The sequence below is a fragment of the Arvicanthis niloticus genome, chromosome 8 (genome assembly GCF_011762505.2).
Source record: "Arvicanthis niloticus isolate mArvNil1 chromosome 8, mArvNil1.pat.X, whole genome shotgun sequence".
NCBI lineage: Eukaryota > Metazoa > Chordata > Mammalia > Rodentia > Muridae > Arvicanthis > Arvicanthis niloticus.
The window spans coordinates 25292659-25313448 of record NC_047665.1 but is presented as its reverse complement, the minus strand read 5'-3'; the positions used below and the strand labels follow the sequence as shown (position 1 = coordinate 25313448).

At 48.3% G+C, this 20790-nt stretch overlaps 1 protein-coding gene across 9 annotated transcripts in view; it reads left to right on the top strand.

Annotated features, from left to right (window-relative positions):
• Rreb1 (ras responsive element binding protein 1) overlaps nucleotides 1-19335 on the top strand; it is a 180473-nt gene extending 161138 nt beyond the window's left edge. For 8 of the 9 annotated variants that reach the window (XM_076939177.1, XM_076939176.1, XM_076939178.1 and 5 more), the window contains 4 exons: nucleotides 577-3478; nucleotides 8753-8914; nucleotides 14227-15030; nucleotides 16036-19335. In XM_076939177.1, the coding sequence (XP_076795292.1) occupies nucleotides 577-3478; nucleotides 8753-8914; nucleotides 14227-15030; nucleotides 16036-16508 (4341 nt within the window). In that variant the 3' untranslated portion in view covers nucleotides 16509-19335. The remainder of the gene's footprint in view (nucleotides 1-576; nucleotides 3479-8752; nucleotides 8915-14226; nucleotides 15031-16035) is intronic. The other variant, XM_034510133.2, reaches the window with a different exon arrangement.
• The last annotated feature ends 1455 nt before the right edge of the window (nucleotides 19336-20790 follow it).

Genomic DNA, 20790 nt, shown 5'->3' with positions numbered 1-20790 from the left:
ACTGATTGATGTCCCCTCCCTCAGTCACAGAAGCAGCTCTTTTGTAAATAAAGTACCCTGGTTTGTCCTCTTAGCTAGTCTGGTACTGGCAATCCTTCTGCCTCAGTCTGCCAGGTGCTGGCTTGTGCTGTGTCCCCCAGTGTCAGCACTGCCCCCTTTCCAGGCTTAAATCCAATTCCATCATGATGTTATCTCACTCTACTTGTGTGCATCCTTGAGGGTGTCCTTGATCAAACAAGCAGGATTCTTTCAGGTTTGCGCTATATTTTGACGTTGCTATCTACAGAGTTCACACTTGTGAACTGTCAGTTGAGTGACAATAGATGGTCACTGGCTTAAGCCAGTGTACAGTGTTGTGTTGAAGTGCATCCGTAGCTGTCCATGACCCGTGCAGCCCACAGGCTGTAGGCCAGGGTTGTGCTCCCTCTTTTTCCTAATTCCAGATTTGCACTCTGAAAAGTTGCCTCTGTGTTAAGGAAGCAGCTGCTGTTACTGCAGGCACCTCTCACACCTCCTTCACGGTCATGTCTAAAGCCTCACTTTCTTCCCTTGCTTTTGCTTGTGGGTTCCTCTTAGGCCTGGTGTGAAACAAACCTACGGCGGTGCATCAGCGAGCAGCATCGGTTTGTGTGTGACACCTGCGACAAGGCGTTCCCCATGCTGTCGTCACTCATCCTGCACAGGCAGACCCACATCCCTGCTGATCAGGGACGGGAAAAGCTCCAGACCAAGACCCTGGCTGCTGAGTCCTTGGAACAGAAGGCCTTCCTGGCCTTCCTGGGCCTGCAGCACACCAAAGATGTCAAGCCTGCCCCTGCTGAGGAGCTCCTGCCAGACGACAACCAAGCAATACAGCTCCAGACACTCAAGTGTCAGCTACCTCAGGACCCTGGCTGCCCCAATGTGCTGAGTCTGTCTCCTTTTGAAGCTGCTTCTTTAGGTGGCTCTCTGACTGTCCTCCCAGCTACCAAGGAGAATATGAAGCATCTGTCCTTGCAGCCCTTCCAGAAGGGCTTCATCATCCAGCCAGACAGTAGTATTGTGGTTAAGCCTATTTCAGGAGAGTCGGCCATTGAGCTGGCAGATATCCAACAGATTCTAAAGATGGCAGCTTCCGCTCCTCCGCAGATCAGTCTTCCACCACTTTCCAAGGCTCCTGCCACCCCGCTGCAGGCAATTTTTAAGCACATGCCTCCTTTGAAGCCAAAGCCCTTGGTCACACCCCGGACAGTGGTAGCTGCCTCTACACCCCCACCACTCATCAATGCACAGCAAGCATCCCCGGGTTGTATCAGCCCTAGCCTTCCTCTGCAGTCCCTGAAGTTCCTCAAGGGGTCAGTTGAGGCAGTGTCCAATGCCCATCTGCTACAGTCCAAGTCTGGGATCCAGCCAAACGCGACCACACAGCTCTTTCTGCAGCAGCCTGGAGTGGAATTGCCAGGCCAGCCCGAGATGAAGACACAGCTGGAACAGGACAGCATCATTGAGGCCCTGCTACCCCTCAACATGGAGGCGAAGATCAAACAGGAGATAACAGAAGGTGACCTCAAGGCCATCATGACAGGTCCCAGCGGCAAGAAGACCCCCGCCATGCGCAAGGTGCTCTACCCCTGCCGCTTTTGCAACCAGGTGTTTGCTTTCTCTGGGGTTCTGCGAGCCCACGTTCGCTCCCACCTGGGCATCTCACCGTACCAGTGCAACATCTGTGACTATATTGCTGCAGACAAAGCCGCTCTTATCCGTCACCTTCGCACACACAGCGGGGAACGGCCTTATATCTGCAAGATCTGCCACTACCCATTCACAGTCAAAGCCAACTGTGAGCGGCACCTGCGCAAGAAGCACCTCAAGGCCACCAGGAAGGACATTGAGAAGAACATAGAGTACGTGAGCAGCACCACAGCAGAGCTGGTGGATGCCTTCTGCTCCCCGGAGACGGTGTGCAGACTGTGCGGGGAGGACCTGAAGCACTACCGCGCTCTGCGGATCCACATGCGCACACACTGCAGCCGGGGCCTGGGCGGCTGCCACAAGGGGCGGAAACCCTTCGAGTGCAAGGAATGCAACGCTGCCTTCGCAGCCAAGCGCAACTGCATCCACCACATCCTCAAGCAGCACCTGCACGTGCCCGAGAAAGACATCGAGAGCTATGTGCTTGTCACAGACAGCGGCCTTGGCCCCACAGACACGGCCACAGAGGCCTCTTCCAGAGAAGAGGGCAGTTGTGTCGCTTTTGCTGAGTGCAAGCCCCTTGCCACTTTCCTGGAGCCCCAAAATGGCTTTCTTCACTCGAGCCCCAACCAGCCCCTGCCTTCCCACATCTCTGTCAAGTTGGAGCCAGCCAGCAGCTTTGCAATGGATTTCAATGAACCCCTTGACTTTTCTCAGAAAGGCCTGGCACTGGTCCAGGTGAAGCAGGAAAATATGTCCTCCTTGCTGAACTCTTCCTCCTCCTCTGCCCTCTATGACTGCTCCATGGAGCCCATTGACCTGTCCATCCCCAAGAGCGTCAAGAAAGGAGACAAGGACACAGCTGTTCCCAGTGACGCCAATAAACCAGAACCGGAAGCTGGGAAAGCTGAGCAGCATTCTCCCTGTCCACCACCCTGCACTACCTTGTCAGTGACTGTGGAGCCCAAAGGGAGCTTGGAAACCCCCGCAGGCACTGTGGTGGCCGTCACCACAGCTACCAAGCTGGAACCCCACACTCAGCCCCTCCAGGGCTCAGTGCAGCTGGCTGTGCCCATCTACTCCTCAGCACTCATCAGCAGCTCTGCCCTCTTGAACAACCCAGCCTTGCTTCGGCCCTTACGGCCAAAGCCTCCCCTCCTCTTGCCAAAGCCCTCGATGACAGAGGAGCTACCGCCACTGGCCTCCATTGCCCAGATCATCTCTTCTGTGTCCTCTGCCCCTACTCTGCTGAAAACGAAGGTAGCTGACCCTGGGCCATCGATCACCAGCAGTAACACTGTGGCCACAGATAGCCCAGGAAGCTCCATCCCCAAAGCTGCCACCACCCCCACTGACATCTCAAGCTCTAAAGAATCCAGTGACCCACCCCCTACAGCCAGCAGCCCCGAGGAAGCCTTGCCTACTGAACAAGGACCAGCTGCCTCATCGAGGAAGAGGGGTAGGAAAAGGGGAATGAGAAACCGGCCACTCCCCAACAGCAGTGCTGTGGACCTGGACTCCAGTGGGGAGTTTGCTAGCATCGAGAAGATGCTGGCCACCACAGATGCCAACAAGTTCAGTCCGTTTCTGCAGACTGCAGAGGATGACACTCAGGAAGAGGTGGCTGGAGCCCCTGCAGACCACCATGGGCCCACTGGTGAGGAACAAGGTAGCCCTGCAGAAGACAGGCTGCTGAGAGCAAAGCGGAACTCCTATGCCAACTGCCTGCAAAAGATCAACTGTCCCCACTGTCCCCGGGTCTTCCCTTGGGCCAGCTCCCTCCAGAGGCACATGCTTACACACACTGGTAAGGAGGCCCTCGGGGTTCATCAGGTGGTGAGTCTTGAAAGAAAGGAGGGGGAGTGGGGGTGGGGGCTAAAGTTTGGTGCCTTTTCCTCATGGTCCATTCTTCTTTGTCTGAGAGGTCACAGGCTGTTACCTGTATAACCTGTGCCTGTTGTATGAGCCACCAAGGCTTATCCGTAAAGAAGTGTATCAGACACAGGTGACAGTGGTCATAGGCTCCCTCACCTCCCTCCCCATAACCTTCGACCAGTTCCAAGAGTTTCTAGTAAATATGGAGGCCATTCCGGAGCAGTGGGACTCTGCATTAAGGGAACTGGGATGTAGTGAGTTTGATGCTTTGACATGACCCAGTACCTCCAGTGCTGCCTTTTTATTTGAACATTCTATGGAGTTCTTTACCTGCCACACACATAATATAGCAACGTGTGTATATTCTCCCCTTCACTGAGGTAGCTGCATCTTCACTTATTTTAACTCTTTCTCCTATTTTGAATCCTTATTGTAGATGATTGATAGTGGTAATTTTTGTAAAGTTCTGTTTATCCTAAAATTGTCAACTGTTGAGGAAAACATTCTATGTATAATCTGACTGTTTTAAATAAGAGCTAGACTACCAAAACGACATCCCAGAAATAGTTTTCAGATGTCACTTTCTAGAAGTTGAGTTTTAGACATTTAGAATAGAGAATATTTATTAGATTATTTCATGCCCAGTGCTTCTAATATTTCAGTAGCCATATACTTTTCATCATAATTATAATTTTCTGAATAGTATCACAGGATTTGTGTCATTGATTAATGGGCTAGTGATATACATTCAATGAAGTCCTTACCTTTTTGGATTTTACAGTTCAAATATTAATAGATTGGACCAGAAAACATTATTCTTACTGTATGTGTAGTGCAGGATAGCTAGTTAAAATATAGATCACTAGCAAGATTTGACTCAGATCAAGTATTTTTGTAGTATTTGGGACAGTCGAATACAATACCTGTTGATCAGAATGACAGTTTTACTGCAGATCTTGTCATTTTGTAGACACGCAAGGTAGTTAGGAGGTTTACAACAGTACCGTGAAGTGATAGTGCAGAGAGGGTGGGAGCTATACTCTGCCTGGTGGAAACACTGTGGGAAGGGCTGATAGCCCAGGGACGTCTTTGAGCTTATGTGAATGCTGTGATCCCCCAGCCCTTCCCACATTCTCCTGTAGCTGAGTGAGAGCTCTGGGCTTGGTAGACACTGAGGGTTTCAGTAGATAGGCCATCTCTCAGCAAACTGACAGCCTTCCTGGGAGCCAAGGTGTCCATTTCTTTTTCAGTTGTGATGGCATCTGCAGATCTCAGAGCCATGTCTTTTCTGACTCCCTGATTCAGGTCACTGCTGACTTAGGGGCATCTGAGCCTAGTCAGTCCCCAGAACCACATGACAGCAAAAGAACCAACTCCTACAGGTTGTTGTCTCACCTCTCCATGCAAACCATGGCATGAGCATGCTTACACACACACACACACACACACACACACACACACAGAGAGAGAGAGAGAGAGAGAGAGAGAGAGAGAGAGAGAGAGAGAGAATAAATTCCAGCCAACAGCATTGAGCAATACCCAGTTTGAACTGTAGTAAGCCGACTGCCTCCATCATGAGAGACGGCCTCTTCCCACCCTCTCAACTACTTTGTAGAATTATCCCAGCATCAATACTTGCTCTCACCCCATTTCTCCATTCTTCCTACTCCCTCCCATGGAGTCAAGGGGCCAGGTGCTGAATGTCCAACTAGGGGTCCACCTGCTGGCTGCCAGCACAAACATGGCTGTAGCCCTTTATCCTGCTTAGTTAGGTTCCAAGAACGTCATCTGAGGCAGCTGCTGTCTCTCATGTCCTCTTGTGCAGTTTCTACACACTTGATTTCCTCCCTCCTCCAACCTGTGGCTCACTGCGCTCTCTCTGGACATGTTGTACCTCATGAGACAACAAAGCACTGTCTCTGCCAGTTCCCCTCACAGCATCTCGTTCTGTGTCTTTTGGCCACAGGCGGACAAAGTGCCAGCAAACACAACCAGTCCCTTTCAGCTTCTGTCCTCATCTCTTCCTCCTTCCCTTTGCTCTGGTTCCTTGTTCCACAGTGACGGGTCAGGATGGTGCAATCTCTGAGAACCCCTCCAGCTGTAACCTCTGGGATTCCCTATCTCCCTCACTTTCTCATGGGTGCTTGGAGCTCCTCTGCCAGCTCCTGGGCTCCTCCCTCTCACCTCCTACCTACTGTTAATGGGTGATAAGCACTGACACTTAAATTTGGGAGATGTCCTCACAGTGTAGAAAGCAACTTGAACCTCTTGTACCTGCCTGCTTTTAAGGTTTAATTGATGTTTTGTATGTGCGTTTGTTTGTGTTCTGCACAGCTGTGTGCAGTTACCTGCCAAGGAAAGCTGCCCTCTGCCCCTCCGTCCCCAGCTCCTTGTTTCTCCATTCTCTTCTTCCGTATCTGACTAGACCTGAAGAAACTGCCATTTTGCTTTGGGACAAAGAAATTTTAAAATATTGTGTTGTTATTAATGAAAATCAAAAGAGCCACCTGAAAAATACATGGCAAAATACGAGGAGCCAAGGTTCCAGGTGCTTGTGAGCCAGCAGATATCGGTGCTGAGAACCAAACTCAGGTCTTCAAGAGCAGCAAGTACCCCTCTTTACCGCTGAGCCATCTCTCCAGCCCGTGTTCACCTTGTTAAGTAGTAGCTTTGACTGCAAAAGAAGAAATGAAGTCTGAGCCCGAGGGTAAAGTCTGTGGGAAGTCCAAGGATACTTAGCTCCTACAGTCTTGTCAGCACAAAACTCCATGTGAGTCCCAGGCTAGTTCTAACCTTGCTTCTCTTCAGAGAACATTTGCAGCTCGTCCATTTAGGACTTGACAAACAAGGTCCCGTTGTCCTCAGCAAACTCTTGTTCCTTCTGCCTGGCTTTGTTCCCGGTGCCCTTCAGATAATGCCTCTCTTCCTTTTCTGACTGCTCTGCGTGAATGAATGTGGCTGACAGGCAGCTTTAATGTTCACATTGGGGTGGGGGACATACAGGCCCTGGGTATAAAAGTGTGGTTACAGCTGCTCTTACACACACACACACACACACACACACACACACACACACACACACCAATGGTCAGATATGGGTAAAGTGCACTAGTGACTTTCAGACATATTATAACATGCTAAACAGGCTCACCATTTTTACATCTCAGCAAGGCAAAAAGCATATTACTATTCTAAAAGTAACATGTATTTAAAAGTATATGAAAAGCAAAAGAGCCACCTGAAAAATACATGGCAAAATGTTTTACACCCAGTCACTTCAAGATTTTTTTTTTAATGAGGGTGTTTTTTGTGCTTCAAGCAATTGGTGTGTTCTCAACTAGTGTGCAAAGCCCCTTGTCTGTACACATAGCAGGATTTTCATATGGCCTTCTCAAGGTCTTTAAGTATGCTTGGATTGATGCAAATATTCATGTCTGTCTGGTCACCCCATCCTCATGTTGTATGTCTTTCTACTCCATGGAGTAGACATTGCTGGGGTTGGGGTCTTTGGTTGGTTGGTTTCATATGTGGTAGTTGTTGCTGCTGCTGCTCTTTTCAATGCTGTAGTTCAAGCCCAGAGCCTCATCTGAGGTGAGGCTTTGAGCTGCATGCATTCCTGGTCCATGTGCACTGTCAGACAGCTCCTCCAGAGCTCTGGGAGTGTCATCTTAGAGGATGTGTGCTCTCAGGGGGGGATAAATACCTCTTTCCTTTGATTGATTATTCCTGATTACAATCAGGTTGTATGGTCAATATACGCTCTGGAGCTTTCTTCTCCTGGAAAATAAGAAGCCCTCTGGCTTGTCTTAGCAGCAAGGCCCAGGGGCCTGTGCAGGGCCTTGCACACTGCACTAGTCCAAGCTTCGTCAGTCTCTTAAGTATTAATCTAAAGGGACGGGCCCTGGTTTGTGTTTCCTGGGAGCTGTGCCATGTGACTCTTCCTGTTAGTTATTGAAGGTTGCCTACAGGTTCAAGGTTCCAAGATAGCAGCTCTGGGCAGCAAGGTGTTTTTAGTCCCCAGTGGAGTCAGAAACTGGGACCTGGAATCTGGCAACTAGGGCAGGGGTAAGGGGGCGGAACAAACCAGCCACACTGAACAATCCACCATCTCCTCCTCTCCTACAGCTCTGGATGCTGCCCTTTCCCCTTCCTGTCTTCCTCCCCTTCTCTCTTGTCTCTCTCTCTCCTTCCCCCTTTTCCTTTTCTCTTCCTTTCTCTTTTCTCCCTCCCTCCTTTCTCTTTTCCCTGTCTTCTTTTTCATCTTCTTTCTTCTTTACCTCTGTCTTTTCCCATTCTTTTCTCCCTGAGCTCTCACCCTTTCCCCTCCACCATTAATCCACACAAACCCAGGACTAGCCACAGGGGAGCTCCCAATGCATTTTGAAACACAATGTTTACAATGCAAACAGGATCAAATAAATGAAGGATATAAGCAGGCCAAAGCAGAAACCTTCCCTGGAAGGGAAAGAGGGCCTCTCCTGCCAACGCGCATCGCCGTGTTTGTAGCACTGGGCTGGGGTTTGGGCCGGCCTTGCTTGTGCCTCTGTGAGCAGAGTACATAACTCTGATGTACACTTAGCTCTGTGTCAGTCACTCGCTCTTAGTTCATGCAAAGCAAGAATTTGAAAACCTGGGAACCTGTGCCATGAATCCTCCTGTCACTTGACACACTGGAGGGAGGGCTCACTCTGGCTTCTCAATATGGGCCTTGAAGGTTGCCAGGGTTCACTGTCTCCCCTGGGGAGGCTTGAGCTGCTCCCCTGTTCCTTCTCACCTTCAGTACTGCCTGACAGGCTAGCTAGTAGTGCTTTCTCTCTGGTTCATTTAGGGATTGCTTGCTGTGCATTAGAAATATGGTTGTGTTAACAGTTTTTATTGTCTTGCTTCAAACACATGTATCTTGGTTTCATTGTTAAGTTTCTCTTAGTCTCTTGATGACAATTCCTTCCATTACACGAAGGCTAAGGGGAAAATGATTATTTTAGTCATTGTCTCTCAGTTTCTGTTTTTTTGTTTGTTTGGTTGGTTGGTTGGTTTGGTTTGGTTCGTTTGTTTGTTTGTTTGTTTGTTTGTTAAGTATGTTTCTCTTATTTTCTTAAAAGGGGTTGAACAAATGCCAGCAATCCCAGGAGAGTATCAAAAGCAACTTTTCTTTCTCATTGCAGTAGAAAGCCAGATAAATGCATATTTTTTTTTCCTGCTTCAGGTCAGAAACCCTTCCCTTGTCAAAAATGCGATGCCTTCTTTTCTACCAAATCTAACTGTGAACGTCACCAGTTGCGCAAACACGGAGTTACCACCTGCTCCCTGAGAAGAAACGGGCTTATTCCCCCAAAAGAGGGTGATGTTGGATCCCATGATAGCACAGGTAGAGCCTCTAAGTGATGGAGAACCAGAGAGAGGAGGGTACTCCCCAGAGCTCAGTAAAAGCTGTGTGAACAATAGCCAAACACTGTGCAGCCACAGCTTAGGGGGCCTAGCCCCTGCCGAGAGACTGTGTGACACCAAGGCCTGTGGAGCTGGGGAAACAGTGTCAGTGCTCAGGGGACTTTGGAGCTGCTAGTGGGAGATCCAGCACCTGCCTTCCAGAAATTGCCATTGCTCTGATCCTGGAAGGCAGGACGAGCCGGATGTTGTGCACTTTCAGCTCCTGACTTAAATCCCTGGAGGAAACACAAGGTTTGGGGACCCAGATTTGCAGCCTCCATGAGCAGCATCTGCCCAGTGGACTCAGTACTGCAAGAACTGTGACCACCTCCCTCCAAGCTTTTAGTTGGGAAGCGGGCCGAGGTGGGGCAAGGCAGGGCTTTTCTTCTCAATAACTCCTCCCTGTATAAACCTGTCCTTGTTTGAAAAAGCACTGTGCATGTCCTTTCTTAATCACGACTCTGCTTGACCTGGATCCGGGTATTATTCTCCTGTGCTGATGTGTGCTTCCTCCCTCGGCCCTTACAGAGTGATTAACACTGCTCCATTCCTTTTCTGCCCCAGTCACCTTCTGTATTTACTCAAGTCCTCTGTTTAATACACTCCATGGTCTGACTGCTAGAGTGTGCTACCCCTAACCTCAAAACACACTGTACAAAAAGTAAGCTCTCTAGGCCACTTGGTCTAGCAAGGTTGCAGGGAGGGCACTACACACGCAGGCTTCAGTTTTGTGGGTGTTGAAAGTTAGTATTTGCCCATTGCTGGGATCCAAGCCAGCCTAGATGTGTTCATCTAGGGTTGCAGTTGTGTCTCATGACTTCTCCTCAGACGTCGGTGGGATAGAGTGCTGTGTAACTTGGAGAGGGCCACCTCAGCCCTAGGAGTCAGTGTGGACAGAGTGACAGTCATTGATTTCAGCCCCTGACTCCCTTATCCTTACCTCAGTGGTGACTCATCATAGAGGACGGGACATCTAGGAGTGCTAACCCCGTGGGAAGACAGCTTTACCCTTCCCACTGCTGTTATTCAGCCCAGTGAAAGCAATGGAGTGCCTTGGGCTTGCTGGGTCCTTCTGCCCAGGTTAGACCCTCTTGTTAAGGCAAGAATGCTACAGCTGGTTTGCTAGGCCCACCTTACCCCATCCTACCCCCGACTTCCATTTCCACGTAATTCTCCAGGATCTGGGAGTAACGAAAGGTATCCTGCCATGGTTGAGTCCCTGTGAGCCAAATCCGATCAGCTTCCCAAGCTGCTGGACGCCCAAGGCACTGCAGCAGCTGTCTTTACCACAGACTGTCCTGTTAATGTTTAACCATCACTGCCACAGTACCTATTAGACTGGAACATTTTCTTACAGCCCGCTTTACAGAATGGTCCTGTGATTCTCCCCAAACCAGTTCAAGAGGGAAGGCAGCTGACATGGGGGGTGCTTTGGGGTGGGAACCCATGTCCTCAGAAAAGTCTCAGTCACTGCGTTCTGCTCATCCTGGAGGCCATTCACAGGAACTCTGCTGACACCAGAGCTCGGTCAAAATTTATGGTTTGAGCTTAGCTTTGGCACAAGTGTTAGCCTGTGGGTGTATTTATTTTTTTTAAGTTTACAATTACAGGTTTTCTTTTTCCAAGGCCCTGCCTCAGAAGTTATATAGATTTTCTTAAAGGGACGAAACCTCTTAGAAAAGTCACTGCAGGTTGTAAGACTATCAAAGAGAGAAGTGTTTGGTTTAATTGTAGATACAGCCCATGGTGAGAAAGAGGACAGACTGAGGTGGGAGATAAAGCAGAACAGGAGACATAGGAGATGAGGGAGGGCTTTGAGAAATTTACAACCCAGAGCAGTGTGATACTAGCTGGGTGCAGAGGAACAAGTTTTCTTGTTTTGGTTTGGTTTTCTGGTTTTGACCTTGGAGACAGGATAGCCTAAGCCATGGTTAAACTCAGGATGACCTTGAGCTTGTGACACAAACACACACACACACACACACACACACACACACACCCGCTTCTACCTCTGGAGTGCTCAAGAGAGTATCACCAAGACCCACTTTCAAGTCTATTGGCTTGGGTAGGCGAGCACTCTACCAACTGAATTACCACCTCCATCCCAAACAGACTTAAAGAGACAGGAAATGACCAGAAGTTACTGAAGTTTTCAAGGTTCGGTTTATGTGCATAGATTAAATTCTTTTTAAATCCCTAAACATGTTTTATAATGTTAGTGTCATTTTTCCAACCACAAGAGGTCTTCTGTGAAAACCCCAGATTTCCTTCTGTACCCGATGCTAAAAATACTAAGGCAGGGACAGTTTTCCCTTCCAGGGTTGTATTAAATATTCAGTTTTACACTGAAACTCTTTCCTCTGCTAGGCAGATGGGTCCTACTCTGCTCTTGAATGTTCTTGGTTCTTATTCAGGGGATGTGTGAAGGAGCCATTTCATTGGTAGGCACCTGGACAGGACCTTTTACAATACAAACATGAGTGGTCTTTTTAAAAAAAATACTTCTTTATGTATTTTATATGTGTGAGTGCTCTGTCTGCATGTATGCCTGAATAACAGAAGAGAGCATCGGATCCCATTACACATGGTTGTGAGCCATTATGTGGTTGCTGGGAATTGAACTCAGGACCTCTGACCAGACAGCCAGAGCTCTTAAACTATATTTCATTTGTAGGCAGCAAGATACCCTTAACTGTGGAGATGACCAACAAAATACATGGGGGTTTTGAGGAGAAACCATAGTAGGACCTGTCCTTTCAAGTTGACTACTCACTCTCTGTTAAGTCTATTGTTCCCAAGAATCATAAACCAGGTCACAGGCTATCCTGCTAAAACACTCCCCCTTGTGGAAGTCTGGAGTTCAACCAAACCACCTTTCTTCAAAAGCGTGGGTCCCTTTGTACACAGAAAGACCATATCCACCCTCAGAACAAAATCATGAATAGGACGGTTCAGACTGAGGACATGTGCTTGTCTTTGGTTTCACAGTTCATTTTTATTTTTATAAGTCTATCATTTTAAATACATTCTCTCAAATTCAAACAGCCTATGTGCTGGTTTAGTCCAAGCTACTCCAGGGCTAAAATGGGAGAAACACAAGTTTGAGAGACTAGCCTAAGATACATAGCAAACTTCATTTTCCAAAGCAGAAAGATGTTTTTGCTGAAAACCCAATAATAGGAACAGCCTATGGTATACTAGAAAAAAGTAGAATTAACCAGAAATTAACCTTATTTTTAAACTGGACTTGGCTTATTCTGAAAAATACTTGTCCCACAAGTTTGAGGACCTGAGTTCAATCCCTGGCACCCATAAAAAAAAAAAAAAAATAGTAGTGTTGTTGGCTCATGCGTAAAATCCCACCACTGTGGGAACAAGATGAAAGAGGACCCCTGGAGCTTGCTGGCCAGCCATTCGGTCCAATCAGCAAGTTTCAAGTTAGTTGACTCTGTCTCAATAAATAATAAATAAAATAGAGAGTAATTGAGGTAGATATTGACCTCTGATTTCCAAGCACATATGCACACAGACACATGCGTACACACACAAAATTGTTCACAAAGCCAGCAATCTGAGCATCCTGTGCTTCTGTTGTAGAGTCTAAACCAAAACCATTCCATAGACACCCACTGTAATTCCAGAAAATGAGCAGAGATGTTTTCCTTGAGCATAGTTAAACACTGGTGGACACCTCTCAGGCTCCTGCTTCCTGTTACAAATCATCTTCATTTAATTCTGAAGTTTGAGATAATCACAGTGGCCTCTACCAGGCACTGTAAGAAGGAAACCAGTGAGTTAATGTGGGTGGTAATGTCCTCACTTGGTTGCCAGGAAGCCCTAAGCAGGTGTGAAGTATAAGTACCATGTCTGAGACAGCTCCTCTCCCCGCCTTGACGGCATATGACAGAGCATGTGACACTGAGGAAGAATGATAGGCATGTAAGTGGCCTTCTGGCTTATTCTACCACAGCCAGTAAAGAGTCTCAGATTAGGTGCATGAATTTCAGCTGCCTTAGGCAGTGATCAGAGATGGCCTATCCTAGGGCACACCTGTGTTTGCTGTGAAACCGTGACTTTCCTCTGTGGAGCTCAGAGGACGCACTGAGCACCCTCAGTGGTAAACTGGACAGGAAGTCCTCAGCTGAGCAGTTCTCAGCCAGCTTCCACTTCACTGTTCAACCCTATTAAAGAAAAGGCGACATTCTCCTTACTGTCTGTGGGGTTTTCCCCGTGTGGTCTTGTTCTCCGCTTCCTTTTCCTCCTCCTGTTCTTCTTTCCTCTTCTTTTTCTTCCTCTTCCTCTTATTCCTTCCTTTCTCCCTCCCTCCTTTCCCTTCTCTCTCCTCCCCCCGCCCCCTCTCTCTCTGATTGTCTCATAACCCAGGCTAGCCTTGAACTCACTGTGGAGTCTGGCCTCAAATTCTTACCTACCTACTTTAGTTTCTGAAGGTCTGAGATCTCAGGTGTGCACCAATGTGCCTGGCCTTGGTGTCATTAATGTTGACCATGGTTCCCTCTTTTAAGGTCACTGAAAGCTGATGGAGTTCCCATGTCTGTTTTGCTGTGTGGGGTGAGGTAGACAAGTGAGAGCAAGAAATCACTGTCTGCAAGAGACTCACCCTGTAGATCCCTGTCTCCATGCTCACCCACAGCCCCTCAGAGCCACCCACCATCCCTCCCCATGTACTCCTGACCAGCTTTGTGTTCAAGGTCCTCCCCGTGCATTGCTTACAGGTGCAGGAGCATCTTTGGTCTCTGGCCTCTACCTGGAGATATGCCTATGGACCATACACACAGAATCCGCATGTGGGCCCGTTTTCTGAGGACCACATTTGGAAGATGGGAGGTTGTTCTTGTGTATGTTGCATGTTTGTAAAAAGCTCTTTGCACTGGAAAGATAACCCTTACAACTTGGCTTCCTCAACCTCCCTAGTATTGCGAGTCTCTGGAATGCACGCCCTCTCTGTCTGCACTGCCTGAGTCACTCACACCTTCCTGGGGGGGTGGGGACAGCTGAGTGTACATGGCTGTGACGGTGGAAGTCAGGAGTTCTGAGGCACAAGAACCCGTCTGCCTTCCTTGGGAATGTGAAGGCTTGGTTTGGCCTTTATAACTCCAGATTCAACAAGTCCTCATTAGGCTTAGTATCCAGGATTCAAGGGTGGGTCTGGCCAAGTTCCAGTAGAGCCCTTGAGAAGGGCTTGCTCAGTGTCACCTCATCTGAATACCTTTCCTACTCTGCTTGCTTACACAGACAGCCAGTCAGACACAGACACATTGACCACCCCAGGTGAGGTGCTGGATCTCACAGCACAGGATAAAGAGCAGCCGCCATCAGAGGGAGCCAGTGAGCCCAGTCCAGCTACACAGGACCTTACCCTTCTTAAAGAGGCCAAAGCAGAAGCAACACCCCCTGAGAAGGAGGAAGAAAAGGAGACAGAGGGGAACCCAGAGCCAGAGGAAGAGTGTCGAGTGGAAGAAAGCACCAGGGATGCAGACGCCCCCGAGGAAGACACAGCCAGCAACCAGAGCCTGGATCTGGACTTTGCCACCAAGCTGATGGACTTTAAGCTGGCAGAGAGTGAGGCAGGCACTGTGGACAGCCAAGGCCCAGCCCAGCAGGAGCCGAAGCATGCCTGCGAGACCTGTGGAAAGAACTTCAAGTTTCTGAGCACCCTAAGTCGCCACAGGAAGGCACACAGCTGCCAGGAGCCGAAGGAGGAGGAGGCATCTTCACTGGAGAATGAGAGCATCGGCGGAGCAGCTGAGGGGCCCTCACCTTCCCCTGAGCCTGAAGAAAAACCTGCTGAATCTCCTGCAATAGATCCAACACCAGGAACCAGGGAGGCCTCAGTGGAGAAACAGAATGAAGAAACAGAGGGTCCCTCTGATGGGGAAGGCACAGCTGAGAAGAGGGGTGACAGTGAAAAAAGACCAAAGACAGATTCCCCCAAAAGCATGGCCAGTAAGGCAGACAAGAGGAAGAAGGTTTGCAATGTATGCAACAAGCGGTTCTGGTCCCTGCAGGACCTCACCCGGCACATGAGGTCACACACAGGTATGAGAGACCAGAGCCAGCCTGCCAAAAGAGGTGGTCTGCAGTGGTCATTGGGAGTTCGCTGAAGTCAGGTCCAGAGGCCACTGAGAGAACTGGCTAGGTGCAGGGTTATCCTCTGACCTGGGAAAACTGAGGTCTTAAGGAGCTGTCTCCTTGGTCCTGGAATGGCACAAGCCGCCTACAGGGCAATGGTCCCTCTGCAGTGATACTTTGGAAAGCACTTTTCTTCAGCCACTCAACCCCAGTTTTGTCCTCTACAGAGAGGGAGGGTGGCTGCCCTGTCCACAGGTTTCTAGAACAGGAAGAGTAGGCTTATGTATATCCGGTGTAATCCTCAACCAGATCCTGAGAAAGACAGAGATATGCCAGGGAAGGCAGGTTCTGGGATGGCCCATGGTGTGAAAACCCCAAAGAAGGTTCTGTTATTTTAGGGGGGGAGGCGCGCAGGGAGAGGCCTGAATAGAACCATGAAGCCAAAAGATAGAAACATCCTTCTTTGGCCATCCCTCCAAAGATAGCACCCCAGCCCCTTGACCACATCTCACCATCATGGCCTCCCCTGTACCAGTGTCCTTGCCACACCCAACTGGGCCTACACTGAGGTGTAGTGTGCTGGTCCCTTGTTCTGGCCAGAGATGTTCTCAGCTATTGGAAACTTGGTATGCACGCTGTCGGGAAACATCTAAACGTATCTCCTTGTACCTTGATTTATGTGGCTGTGGATGGCCTTGCAGAGCTTGGGGAAAATCATTCCTCCTAAGGACTCTTTGCTTCTGGGATTCTTTTAAGATCAGTTTGTAGAAAACCTAAGTTGAAAGGTACAGGAAAAAGAATGTGACCCCCTAGCCTTGCCAGTTTGGGCAAATAAGAAGGCTCTTTATGAGCATCGAAGAGTCCTGTCACTGTATATTTAGTTCTGGATGCTGCATTCATATAGAGTGGGGGAGGGGGAACCAGTGGCTTTAGTGTTAACGGACATCTCCTTTTCATTCTTTCAATATTCAGGAGAAAGGCCATACAAGTGTCAGACCTGTGAACGAACCTTCACCTTAAAGCACAGCCTAGTTCGACACCAGAGGATCCACCAGAAAGCCAGGCACAGCAAGCACCACGGGAAAGACAGTGACAAGGATGAGCGGGCTGAGGAGGACAGTGAGGACGAGTCCACCCACAGTGCTAACAACCCTGCCTCGGAGAATGAGGCCGAGTCAGCTCCTAGCACCAGCAACCATGTGGCTGTCACCAGGAGCCGGAAGGAGAACTCAGCCAATCCTGGGAAGGAGTATAGCCAGGAGGAGAAAGCTGCAGCGGAACAAGCACCTGAACCCAGTGCCCCCAAAGAGCAGGTGTCTCCAGGTGAAGCAGACCCCCAGAACCCAGCAGCCATTGTGCAAGACTTGCTGGAGCTGTGTGGCAAGAGGCCTGCCCCAATCCTGGCGGCCACCGACGGTGCCTCTCAGCTCTTAGGCATGGAATGATGGCCTGCCCTTTCTTCATCAGCACACAAAGCTAGCAGAGCATCCCAGATGTAGATTTCACAAGGTTTTCTCAGCATCCTTCAGTTGTCTGGAGAGAGAGGAAAGAGAGGGCAAGAGAGAGACAAGCAAGCCTGCAGCCAACCAGCTCGTGCCATAGCCTTACCCAGTACACATGCACCCGGCCCCAGTACAGCCGGCTTCAGTGCCTTAACTACTTATGGGTCCTCCCATGTCGTTGTGGGTGTCCCCCCTCCAAAAATAATGACATTTTAACAAAACAAATATTATAGTGAATTTTTCGGAGGACCTTTTCATATAAGCATTAACATTACCTTTTGTATTTGTGTGTTTGAGCTTGTTTTTGTGAATCTGTGATAGTACTGTTTGTTCTGTGAGCTGGAAGCAGAAAACCTTCCCCTTGGATCCTGTAGCCAATAACTGGAAGAAAATGATGTGAATTTTATGTACAAGACCAGAGGGAAGAGGGTGTGAGGCTGATTTCCAAGCTAGACCTGTATTCTCTGGTTCACATGGTAGAGGAGCCATGGCCTGCCCTTTGTTATTAGTGGATATGGTTGCAAGGGTCCTGGGTGATGTGAGCCAAAGCCAGGAAAGAGTCTAGCTTCAACCTCATGTGTGTTTCCACTCTCTCCGTGTTAGAAATGGTTAGTGTTCAGATTCTTACTTTACCGAGAAAAGTGACCTCCCCAGCACCGGAGGCTATGGAGGACATGCTTGGAGGTCATATATTGACTTTCCCTTCTTCCCATTCGGTATATGTTATTAATATTATTATTTTTATTTTTACTTCATCAGTTCGCTGGGCTCTGCATTCAGCAGAAACAAATGGGCAATATTTGTCCTGGGTGACCTGTACTGCTTCCTGGTCCCCACTTACCGTGCGCCTGAAGCTTCTGGTGGCACACCAGTGATGGCTGTACTGTACTCAGACAGACCTTTCTTCCATGACTGTAGAATCCAGCAGGGGCCAGGAGTGGTCCTCCAAGCGTGGCCAAGGAGTGGCTCAGAGGGGAGAGCAGGATGCACAAGTGGTGGGGAGCAGGCATCCGAGACACCAGGCCATGCCTGGGCACCTCAGAGTCAGTCTTCCTACTAGGCTGGGTCATAGCCTTCCCTGGCTGTGCTCCTACCGTCATTTGAGAAGCATTGAGATACTACTGCCAGTGATGAACTGAAGCGCGTGTGCAAGGTCTAGATGAGAGGGTTGTCTTCACCTTCCTGCAGTGTGGGGTTGCTGCTTGGAGAGAGGAGTGCTTTCAAATCCCTAAGTGGCCCAAGCCACTGGTGCACAAAGACTGGGTTCCTTTAGTTCCCAAGTGTTCTGTTCAAACAGTAGACCTCCCTCATCAGTAAGAAGAAACCGTTCCTACTGTAGCTGAGCTCGGTTCAGCGCCCTGTCCTTTAGCCGAGACCCGAGGATGCCTGTGCCACACTGCTACTAGAGCCTTGTTTGTCCCAGGCTTGCAGAGCCTCAAGACTTCCCTAGGAGAGTCCTTCCTCTCCACTTCTCCCCTATCCTGTGGCTCCATATGCTCCTCCACTGAGGTGTGCGCCCAGAGACGAGTGTACCCCTTTGTCCACCAGTTTCTAATGGCTAAAAGCCAACCACCCTGACTTCAATGGGAGATAGATATTCTAGAGATAATGAAAAGTGATATATGTATGAAAAAAACATTGAGGTATATATGATTTTTAACTGTATTAGGGATGTATGGACCAGTTTAAAAATTGAGATTTTATTTACTGTAGAGAGAGAAATCAGAACCATTGATCTCATGGTTTGCTAAGTTAAACCCAGCTCCTACATCCCTTAGTCAGTTTTTTATTATTACAGTTGTTATTTTCATTGTTATTATTTGGGGTTTCTTGTGTTTTGTTTTTCTTTGCAACTCTCCACACTAAACTGATGCTATTGTGGGGAGAAGCCATGACTGAGCTCTACGCTGCAGTGAGATGTAGCAGGGTTGCTCCCAGCAGCGGCCGTCGCCAGGGCTGCAAGTGGCAATAATCACTATTGATTTAAAGCTTTATTTAGTCTGATCTGTTCCTTCATAGTTAATAAGGTCTTGCCACATTTTATTAGTGAGATTGAGAGATGAATTATTTGTTTGTTGTCCTGCCCCCCTTCCTCCCCCAATATTAAACTGTGAAGTTTGTGATTTGTTTAAACGCTGGGTGAATCATAGTGTTAGTTTGCATGTCCAGCTAATTTGTTTCTATACATTTTGTTTGATTCTCTTTCTCCTCAGGGCTTTTACAAATATATATATATTATATATGTATATATATATGGATCTTCTGAAAAAAATTGAGGTGCAAATTTTCTCTTTTGTTGTTTTGTTCTGTTTTTGTTTTCTCTTTAATGGACACAATGCTGATATTCAATCACTACATAAAATACCTGGCTGTGAAACAAACCAGAGAGGCCCCTCGGGGCTGTTTTCCAAGCAGCTCTGCAGAAGCTCCGGGAATTGCATACCGGTTTCAGACAGATCATCCTGCGTTCGTCTCTTTCCTCTCCTCTCTTTCTTCAAGAAAAAAAAGTTGATCCTAATGATTTCAGCCCATGCATTAAACAGGAAACAATAATAACTGTAGAATTCATATTTTTCTAAAGGGAACTTAAAAACTGCTGCTACGTGTATGTACAAAACTGGTTTATGCCACATGAACAGAATCACAGGTTTGGTTTTGGTACTTTTTGTTTCTCTTTGTACTCAGTTGTATAGAACTTCCAAATTCAGAATGAAAAGAAAGCTGTTCTGTATCAAACCATCTAAGCAATAAATGTTATATTTAAAAAACAGCACATGACCAACCTGTGAGTTCCTCCAAGCCTGCAGCTCACTCAAGGCAGGTCTGGGGTCAGGCACCATGGAGTTGTCAAGGACTGGTCCATAATCAGTAATGGCCTTAGAAGCATGGGCACCCAGACAGCATCTTGGGGTTGGAGACATGGCCCAGTCAGCAAAATGCCTGCCACAACAGCGTGAGGACCTGAGTTCAGATCCCCAGAACCCACATAATAGCTAATTGTACAGTGGCACTAACTCCAGCACGGGTGACCAAGGGTGGAGGGGGTACACTGTTTAACTCCAGCACAGGTGACCAAGGTGGGAGTGCTGCAGACAAAGACAAGCAGATCCCTGGAACTCCTGGATAGCAAGTCCAGCCAGATTGCTTATTGCAGGTTCACTGAGAGTTCAAGAAATAAGGTAGGAGTCAGGCTGGCACGATGGCTCAGTGGATAAAGGCACTTACCGTCAAACCTGACAGCCTCAGTGATCCTTAGGACCCACACGGTAGAAAGAGAACAAAAGAACAAACAGGAGTCAAGCACTTGCATACATAAAACATGATTTAAAAAAAAAAAATCAGAAAAGCTTTCATAAATAAAAGGCAGTTGGCTACAGTTAGATGTTCTGTCTTGGGAGTGTGGATGGGACGTGAGAAGCTGTAGAGAATTTCATAATGAGGCCAGAGGGAGCGACTTGAGCAGCAACACAGACAGACAGCCACTCTTGACACGTTTAGCTGTAGCTTAACCAGTAGCACTGGTCCTGTGTGCACTAGTAAGTCCAGAGAATGCTGGGCCTTCCTTCCCCAAATGAAGCTGTAAGTCAGCCGGGTGAAGAGCAGTGGTTTTGAACCTGGAGGTTGCACGACCTTTCACAGGGATCACCTAAGACCATCAGAAAACAGATTCTTACATTATGACTCATGATAGTAGCAAAGTTACCGTTATGATGCAGCAAAAAGATCGTTTTTTGGTTGGAGATCACAACTTGAACCATATTAAAGGGTCATAGCATTGTGAAGGTTGAGAACTCTGGTAAGCTGAAATCTTAGTGTTGCAGATTTTAGTGAGCATAGCAGCGGAGTAGCGGTCCCAAGACTTAGAGAAAGCTGGTCAAACCCATGTGTGGGAGCGTCTGTCATTGTGAAGAGCCCTGTACCCTCTCACTGGGGAGTAGCCCTCAAAAGGCAACCCCAGAAGAAACTTGTGGGAAGCTAATTATGGTTCTGCTACAAAGTCATTGGTCATCCTGTTTTAAATGCCAGATCACAGCATGCCAAGAGATGTGGGGTCCCTAAGACTCCTCAGGCCCCTCTGTTGGCCCCAACAACTGGCTTTGATGAGGTATCAGTAAGGGTCCTGATATGTCCCACAGAGCTAGACACATGGCTCAGTGGTTAAGACTCTGGTGATGACCACAACCAAGCAACTCATAAGCACAAGCCCCAGCCTTTCCAGCTGGGT